At 51.0% G+C, this 9,742-nt stretch overlaps 1 protein-coding gene across 1 annotated transcript in view; it reads left to right on the top strand.

Annotated features, from left to right (window-relative positions):
• The first annotated feature begins 5,096 nt into the window (after positions 1–5,096).
• Positions 5,097–9,742, top strand: part of RASAL1 (RAS protein activator like 1) — a 109,504-nt gene continuing 104,858 nt past the window's right edge. The window contains exon 1 of the mRNA XM_074973253.1: positions 5,097–5,879. Within this exon, the coding sequence (XP_074829354.1) occupies positions 5,815–5,879 (65 nt within the window). The 5' untranslated portion in view covers positions 5,097–5,814. The remainder of the gene's footprint in view (positions 5,880–9,742) is intronic.

The following is a 9,742-nucleotide window of genomic DNA, read 5'->3' as shown; positions in this document are numbered from 1 at the left end:
ATCCCGGAGCCCTTTAAAGTTTCTCTTCCACGCGTCGCTGCAGGAGTCTAGAGAACATCTCGTGCAGGGCAGGTGGAGCCACAAGACCGGCCCAACCATGCCGATTTATTTGCAGGAGGGAGGCGGCAAGGGAAAGCCGGCCAGTGCCTAGTCACCTATGAACGAGTCTGTTCCCTCCTCTGTCCGGGGGTGTATTTCCCTCTCCTCTCTCCTGACTGGTTTGCATGATTGTTACAGCACCTGGTTTAACTTAGGCTGCAGTGCAGGGCCTTGTGAGTGGCTCCCCTGTGCCATAGCCCCCTCCTCCCCAGCGTGCCATAACTCCAGGTGCCCCCATTGGACCCTGATGGGCAGATTGCTGTGGATACATATCTGAAAGAGTGGGAGGTGCCCAGACACTGCAGAAATGGGAGGCGTATGTGCTAAAGATAGATAGGGCCTGCAATCAGATTTGTATGTGCCTGTTTGTGCCAGTACTGAAGATAATGGGGCTCTGGTCTGTCCTTGAAATGTGATCCTAAGATCTGAGCCCATTTATCTGGCCCTCACTACTCGATTATCTAGGCAACTCACAATCTTCCATGTATTTATCCCTGTACACCCCTGTGAGGTAGGGTGGTGGTGTTATCCCCATTGTACAGATCACACAAGGAGTCTGTAGTGGAACAGGAAACTGAACCTTACTGTTGAAGCCCTGGAATGGGTTACCTAGGGAGGTGGTGGAATCTCCTTCCTTAAAGGTTTTTAAGGTCAGGCTTGACAAAGCCCTGGCTGGGATGATTTAGTTGGGGGTTGGTCCTGCTCTGAGCAGGGGGTTGGACTAGATGACCTCCTGAGGTCTCTTCCAACCCTGATATTCTATGGTTCTATGATTCTCAGCCTAGTGTCTTAACCAGTGGGCTGGCCTTCCTCCCATAAATCACTGGGACAAACTAACAAGCCTGGCGCACTGCTGGCTTTGGTATTTATTATTAATTTGTAGTAGCAGTAATATTACCATAGGCATAGAAGCCCCAGTTATGGACCAGGGCGAGCCCTGTTCTCGACTCATCGCAGGTCTATGGCTGCATCCCTAGCCCATCTTAAAAATGCAGAGTGCTGTTCGCTGATTGCTTTTAAAGACTATTTCTACACCTGGAGAATGTTTGTTTGATTTAGAACCCATCCTGCTTATACATTGTGACATGTTAAGGAATCCTCATCCCCTGTTCTGTATTACATGGCATACTTGCAGGCACAAATCTTTATCTGCGTTGATCATCCAGTGCCTTCTCATGACTGGGTTGTCTCAGTTAAAGACACTTTCCACTGGAAACCTGCATTTATTTCACTTTGGTCGCCTGGCGTGCTTACAAAAGGCCGCAGTTTTGGGGTGCTCAACCTGGTTCAATCGGAGCCTGATTTGTCAGACGTTCTGGGCATCTGGAGCGTCTGTGGATTCCTGCTGCAGTTGCTGGAGCTCAGGTCTAGATCCACAGAGGTATTTAGGCTCCTAACTGCCAAAGAAGGGGCCTGGGATTGGTAGCCACTTTTGAGAATCTGGGCCTTTGCATGGAATGCCCTGGACTGTTCTGCTGTTGGTGATTTCATCTCACGTCTGTGTCCTTCATCTAGAAAATGGGGAAATACAAAACTTGCTTAAAACAGAAAATGTGATTTATAAAGCCACAAAAATTGGCAGGGGGAGATCCAGTGCAATGAAACAATTAACTTTCTTTTTTATTAACTTGAGTTCCAGTGGCTGGCATCCCTGTAACTGCAGTAGGGATGACTGTCAGCACAAGCAGACTGTGCTGGGTCCATTACAGCAACCTAGAGATGTGAGCTGTATGCTGGGGATTGGGGCTGACAGGAACAGTAAGGTCCAAATTTTGAAAGGTATTTAAGTGCCTAACTCCCATTGATTTCACCTAAATATCTTTGAGAATCAGAGCTTAAATGACTCCAGGTTAGATTCATCTCTGAATTTGGCTCTCTGACTTTAGGAAAGGAATATAAAGCAGGAGGGAAGGAACTAAGAAACAAACATCCTGTTTCATGCTTGGGTCCTTAGTCATAATTAATTGGAGTGCGAATTGCAATGAGCATAAAATGCAATCTGGAAGAGTTGATTTTGAAAGAAAGATTTGTCAGTTTCTCACATGGCACCTGCTGCCCATTCGTAGACTTTGCTCTGTTTTGTTCTGCATCATTGCTGATGCAAGATATCTGTGTGTAAATAGAAAAGGAGGACTTGTGGCACCTTAGAGACTAACAAATTTATTTGAGCATACGCTTTCGTGAGCTACAGCTCACTTCATTGGATGCATTCAGTGGAAAATACAGTGGGGAGATGTATAAATTTATAAATTTTCCACAGTATGCATCCGATGAAGTGAGCTGTAGCTCACGAAAGCTGAATGCTCAGATAAATGTGTTAGTCTCTAAGGTTCCACAAGTCCTCCTTTTCTTTTTGCGAATACAGACTAACACAGCTGTTACTCTGAGACCTGTGGGTAAATAGTTATAATCTCTTCATATCCGGATTGCTGGAGTTATACAGTGGCATTCCGATCTAAGGTGCTGTATTATCATGGTATTGAGCTGGAATGTGCCAAATGTATTGGGAAATCACTGGGCTGGGCTACTGACCGACAATGAAAACTCATCCACGGCTGTCTTCCAGGAATTCAGTAGGGAGACAAATAAGTTAAGTGCATTTAGTCCAGGCATACACAAAGAACAGCCATGTGTTTTGAGTCTAAATAACTTCTCTAGGTAGAGAGAGCACAGTGTGTGCATCTCTCACAGGAACACGACTGCTGTCTCCAAAGACAGAGTTCTTAGCAATTTAAAAGTGCAGGACACAGAAATCCAGGGGGTTGCCAGTTCACAGATCTACACACTGTAGTACAAGGCGCCAATCCTAATTCAATAGTTGGAGGAGTACTACGGAGGCAAAAATATATGTGAGCCTGATCCCTGCCATCAGACTGCAGCTGAGGTTGTAGGGAGGGACTCTCAGTGGAGCCATGCTGTCAGGGTGGGACAGGGCCCTGACAGCAAAAGAAGGCAAGCCTTTCAGCAGGACCCATCCCCATGGATTCTGGTGATGTGTGGGGATGGGAGAGTTGCATCCCAAATGCCCCTTGGGATAGGGAAGACACGATGGACTCAGCTGTTACAAATACGAAGGGGAGGGAGGAAGCTTGTTAAGGCTGCTAGAGACACAGACCCTCTGGTTCTCTCTGGCTCCCAGAATGACCAACACAGATGGTGCTGCCTGGGGGCTCCAGGCATGGTCTCTTGAAGTCTGTTCTGGGTCACAGTAGCAGAGAAGAGACTTGGGGTTGCCTGCTACACCCCTTGCAGCCTTCACAGGCCCCTCTATCCTTCTTCCTTGAGGAGAAACTCTATCAGCTTAGCTTCTCAAGGTTTTCTGCCCCCATGGGAGGGGACGATCTGTCCCTTTAGCAATCAGCAATGACAGTGAAATTTATGGGACAGAGGGGTAGGAGTTTATTCTGCTCTTCTAGTATTTATTAAGGTCTCCCCAAGGCTTGGCAGGAGGTCCCTTAATCAGGGTTTGCATTGCAGACAAGATTGATATGAACTTCTGTTGGGCTGATCTGTCCCTGGCAGAGTTGGGTTTCTGACCACTGGTGTAATTTGCCACCGTGACCCTTGGCCCTGTATTAATTTGTGGCCCACTTGAGCTAGTGGGAGCCTTTCTATTGACTCCAATGGACTTTGGATCAGACTGTTGAGAGGATATTTGTAGAAGCTGCCTATTTACCCAGCTTCCATTCCCAGCACACACTCTTATAACATCCCCCCAGTTTTGCAGACCTGATGTAGGGGCAGGAAGAATTCAAGAGATAAAAATTACATTGAGATGCAGGGCTGATTCTCTCCCCTGGCCCGCTGCACTCCAGCGTGACTCCATGGATGCCAGTAGTTACTCCTCACTTATAGCGCGGTAAGCTGGCACTGAATCAGACCGGCAGAGTCCACCTGTCATCACTCAGCTCCAACACGCGGCAGATGGCAGAGTGGGAATGTGGAGGTGGGCAGAGGAGCTATTCTTCTGGTGGATTTATGAGTATAAGGTGCAGAGGCAGAGCGTATGGCCGTGAGAGAGCTGCGGAAACACTGGGATGGTGCACACCAAGGGTAATAACCCTCCCACTCCCTCGTACATACATCCCTGGACTTCCTCCATCATCATCATGGCCAGTCTCAGCTGATCGAGAGCCATCCGGATTGATCTCCAACTAGGTCCTTAAGGCTGCACATTCCATCTGTGTCATCACTGGCGAGCGAGCTTATCGCCCCACCAAAGCTTTTGGTGCCCATGTGATCACTGGCTGCGTAGCCGTATTCTTTAGTAAACAGACGTGGGCTTCCTCCCTCCTGGACCAAATTCCGTCCTCAGCAACTCCTTGTTAACGCAGGAAGAGCTTTGCTGGGATGACTCCAGTGTAACCAAGGGCAGAAACTGGCCCCTTTTTCTTGCAGAGAGGATAGTTTTTGAATAAGGTCTGAGCTGGGGACCTGGGTTCTGTTCCCCGCTCTGGCGGGTGACCTTGGGTAAGTCATGGCCTCGTCCTGTGCCTCAGTTTCCCCATCGGATAAATCCAGGATACTGATACTGCACAGAGGGGCTGTGGGGCTTTTTTAGAGTTTATAAAGCAGCTTGAGATCCCTGGGGGGAAAGTGAGATGAAGTGGCATGGAGTTAGGCAGTGCCCAGTGAAACCCAAGAGGGGATGGGAAGAGCTAATGAGTGTTCTGCTGTTCCAGGCTGGGGTGGCATTTGGGATTTTGTTAATCCCTTCAAGGGTAATCAGTACAGTGCCAGCATGTCTCAAACTCTCTGCTGGCTGCCAGCACCCAGGCAAAATGCTGGTGTGATGGCAAGCGCAGTCCCAATGCAAACTGCAGGCTGGGAGTGGGGCGAGTGAGTGGGCAGAGAGATGGAGGTGTGCAGTCCTGCTACCAACCTGGCCCTGTCATTTTAAACCTGGGTGATTCCCCAGCCTTTGGAATAGGAGCCTTGATGCTGTGTAGTGAGCCAAGCCCACTCTGTGAGCCTCCGACACTTGCCAGGGAAGAGGCGCGTTTGCAGGCTGCTGCTGGCTGAGGCAGCTTGAAGCGCGTGTGAATTCACTGAAGCTAACACAGGAGGGTGCAGAAGGGGACAGCTGCCCCCGCTCTGCTCCCCCTGTGGCTGGGAAGGGAGCATTTCCCCCTCGCTGCCGCTAGGAGGCAGGGGAGCTCCACTTGCTGGCTTCCGCCTGCTTCGGGGGTGCAGCTCTCCCCGAGCAACCTGTGGCTGCAGACACGATTCTGCCGCGGCCAGAGCTTTTCTTCTCCTCAAGCAGCAGCTCCCGCGGCTTGCCGCTACCAGCGCGGGGAAGAGGAGGGAGGGCAGCAGAGCCAAGCCAGGCAGCCTGCTTGCATGCCGGGCATGCACAGGGAAGCAGCGTGCGAGCTCTGAAGCGAGCCTGACACAGCGACCGGAGGCTTTGGCACTGGCTGGTCGGTTTCACCTGCCGGGCGTTGCGATGGCAAGACGCGTTTCTACGCGAGACTTGATTTTTGTCTAAACCAGCTGCTGCGCTGATCAGAGCCAGGCAGAAGCCAGAACAAAGGCAGGAGCAGGGCGCCCCAAGGCACAGAGCCCCGCCAAACTCCCGCAGCGCGGAGACCAGTGAGACCCCGGGTCCGAGGCGTCCGCCGCCGCGGAGGCTGGGCGAGCCGATGGTTCCCAGGGGCGATCAGCCCCGCCGCTGAGAACAGAGCCCGGTGTGGGGTGACCCTCGCTGGGCTGGGGATGGCCCGGAACACGTCCCTGCATTTCAGAGTGGTGGAAGGAAGGAGCCTGCCTGCCAAGGATGTGTGAGTTGGATTCCCGGGCTCGTTGTGTGATGTCCCGTCCGCAGGGGCGCTCCGCTGGGTCCCAGCTCGCCCAGAGCTCAGGGCGGGGCTGGCGGAGGCAGGGGCCGGTGTTGGAGCAACCCCCAGGTGCCGCTCCCCGGCCGGCCCCGTGTTGCTGGTGAGGCATTTGGCCCCAAAGAGGCGTGCCTGGGGTGCAGAGTAGCTCTCGCCGCTCCCGGGAAGCGCCTGCCTGATGCCTGGACTCCATTTCCAGGCAGGTCACTCCAGCTGCAGTCCCGTGAACTGAGGCACTCAGCGATTGCTGCCCCGTGCCTGGGGGCGCGGAGGGTAGTGGGGGGGCTCCTGGCTAGCAGGAGTAGATGTTCGCTTGTGGCGAGCCAGCCTATTGGCTCAAGACGCCCCCTTCATGCAGTGTGGCCTGGGGGACCCCCAGGCTGCCTCCCAGGGAGGAGAGGAGGAAATGGGCAGGAACAAGTCCAGGATGGAGGCGACCAGATGCATGTCCAAATAAGAATTCTGGGCTTGCTCTTTCGCACTCTCCTGTCGCTTGGTTAATTTTGGCCTGGGTCAGAATCACTCTTCCAAATCTGAAGGTTGAAATTTGAACCCCTATTTGAATTTTGCAAATTGCCTGAGTTACTACGGGGGTGACCCTGACCCCGCGACCTGCACGGCAGCGCGTACCAAACCCAGATCCGCAGCTGGCAGCGGGTCCCATCTGTAGGCGTGTGTCACTTCCACTGATGGGAGGCCACTGCCTCCTGCTGCTCGATTTTAGCTCTGGAGCTGGGCTGGGTGTGGGGAAGGGAAAATATGACTTGGTCCAGCAGTCTCCATCCTGAGCTCGAGTTACTGTTCTCACTTATCCATTCTGATTGATATCGATCAATAAATAATGGGATTGCAGCTGGCAGGCGTCAGCACGGTGATACATCGCAGAGTGGCAGTGGTGCTCTCGGATCCCTGCCCAGAGGCAGAGCAGGAGACGGGTTGCTTCCCCAGGTGTCTGCCCAATGCTTGGCTCCCATGTTACATCTTTGGTGTGCAGATGTTGCTGGGATGATGTTGACACGAGGCAGTGATGTCTAGTAATTAGAATGGGGAGGCTGGGAGCTGGGTTCTATTCCCAGCATGGCTACTGGGTCATTCTGCTCATGTCACTGCCCCTCTCTGTGCCTCAGTTTCCCCATATGTAAAAGAGAGGTAAAGAGACTGCCCTACATCAAATGGAGGCTGCAAGTATGACTGAATGACTTGTCCAAAGCTTGGCGTGTGCGTGCTCCTTGGCGGGGTGGCAGCAGAGAGATGTACAATGCCACACGCACTAGTCACATTTCTCCGGATACCCCGAAGCAGAGCACCCTGACACTTGCCATTGTCGAGCTGGAGAAACTCCTTCTGACCTGGGTTTTGGCATGAAGTCTCAAGGCCACTGTGGCACCGAGGTGATGCAGCTCCGTTGGGGTACATTAGGTCTTTGGTGCATGAGCACTTTTCACCAAGCAGTTTCTGCACTGATTAAAGCCCAGCTAGGTCTGTGTGCTAACTCCCCAAATGGTCTCCCCTGTTTCTGAAGCTGCAGTTTAGGACTGGGAGAATGGGCAGGCTCCCTTGTCTCGATCTCACTATCAATTGCACTGACTATTCTTTGTATTCCAAAATCTGCAGGTCCCATTGTCCACTGCCTGTCCTTTGCTTGGCCATTTATTCCCACGTAAATCGGGGTAAACATGCTCCCAGGTCATATCTCTCCATCTACACACTTGAAAGGCGAGAGTGGCACAACTGCACGGCTGTAAGTGCTTCGATGTAGACAGTACCTGCACCAACAGGAGGGGTTCTCCCGTCCTGATAGTAAATCCACCTTCCCAAGAGGTCGCAGCTAGATCAATGGAAGAATTCTTCCATCAACCTAGTGCTATCTACACAGGGACGTAGGTCAGCTTAACTGTGTCACTCAAGGGTGTGGAATTTTCACACCCCATAGCGACATAGCTGGGGCAATCTAATTGTCTAATGTAGCCCAGCTCTTAGGCTGCTAACCAACAGTGGACTTATTCCCCTCTTGTGTACACTCTTGTAAATTGGGCGCTACATCCTGCAGTCTGAGAGCCCGATTCCCCATTTCCTAGTGGGTGTTAACACCAGTGGGAAGTCAGCAGAGTGGGTACAAAGTCCATCATTTGGATTTGGGAGCCATTTTGATTTTGTCAATTCTCACGATACTTGATGTTTTTGGATTTGGCGGGGGTCTTCAAGCCCCAGCTTCTGGAGTCATGTAAGAAGACACTTTCATTTAAAAAGGAAAATCAGTTTCTATCCTTCATGGTAGGTGTCATAACTACACAGGGCAGGGTAAGCACCTGTCTGTGTACAGGGCTATAAAATCCCTCCTGGCCAGAGGCAACCTCCTGTTACCTGGAAAGGGTTAAGAAGCTGAGCTAACCTGGCTGGCACCTGACCCAAAGGACCAATAAGGGGACAAGATACTTTCAAATCTTGGAGGGGGAGAAGGCTTTTGTTTGTGCTCTTTGTTTACGTGGTGGTTCTCTCTTGGGGCTGAGAGAGGCCAGACAGAAATCCATCTTTTCCAACCCATCCCAATCCAAGTCTCCAATATTGCAACCAGTCTAGGTAAGCCAGGCAAGGCGGATTAGTTTACCTTTTGTTTTATGTGAATTTTCCCTGTGTTAAGAGGGAGGTTTATTCTGTAACTTTAAGGTTTTGCCCAGAGGGGGATCCTCTGTGTTTTGAGTCTGAATAACCTGTAAAGTATTTTCCTTCCTGATTTTACAGAGGTGATTCTTTTACCTTTCTTTTTCTTCAATAAAATCCTTCTTTTAAGAACCTGACTGATTTTTCCATTGTTCCAAGATCCAGGGGTTTGGGTCTTTGATGATTTTGTAACCAATTGGTGAGGATACTATTCTCAAGCCTCCCCTGGAAGGGTGTGTAGGGCTTGGGGGGATATTTTGCGGGAAGACGTCTCCAAGTGAGCTCTTTCCCTGGTCTTTGTGTAAGACGCTTGGTGGTGGCAGCATAGGGTTCAAGGCCAAGGCAAAGTTTGTACCTTGGGGAAGTTTTTAACCTAAGCTGGTAAGAATAAGTTTAGGGGGTCTTTCATGCGGGTCCCCACATCTGTACCCTAGAGTTCAGAGTGGGGAAGGAACCCTGACAGTAGTGGAAAAAAGCTTGTCAACATAGTGACAGCGCAACCTAGCAGCTCAGAAGCACAAAGCAACTTAGAACTTAGATTTAATTGGGGATTGGTCCTGCTCTGGGCAGGGGGTTGGACTAGATACCTCCTGAGGTCCCTTCCAACCCTGATATTCTATGATTCTATGAACCATCCCCAAAAATGTAAGGGGGGGTTGTTTGCTTATTCTCATGATTTTTGAAAGCGTGGAGCTGACCATACTGTGCAGCACACCCACAGTTTGCATGGTTCCAGATACCTGGCTAAGGGGAGGGCAGTGGGGAACCAGGGGCTATGCAGTGAAACTGGTGTGAGAAGAGAATTAGCACATGACATTTACAAAACCTACCTGTCTATCTGAGGCCTGGTCTACACTTAAGGTTGACATAGGGCCGGTTGGCACTGGAAAATTAGGTCCACTCAGCTATGTTGCTCAGAGGTGTGAAAAATCCATCTGAGCACTGTAGGTAAGATGCCCTAAGTCCCCATGTATACAGTGCTAGGACAGTGAAATAATTCCGTCAATCTAGGTACCACCTCTCGGGGAGGTGGATTCCTTGTGCCAAAGGGAGAAGCCCTTCTGTGGGCACAGGTCGTGTCTACCCTGAAGTGCTGCAGCTGTGTCACTATAGCAATTCAAGTAGAGAAAAGCCCCTAGCTATGTTGC

This window comes from Natator depressus, chromosome 15 (assembly GCF_965152275.1).
Source record: "Natator depressus isolate rNatDep1 chromosome 15, rNatDep2.hap1, whole genome shotgun sequence".
Lineage (NCBI taxonomy): Eukaryota > Metazoa > Chordata > Testudines > Cheloniidae > Natator > Natator depressus.
Note: the sequence above shows the minus strand (reverse complement) of the source record. Positions and strands in the feature narration are given on the sequence as shown.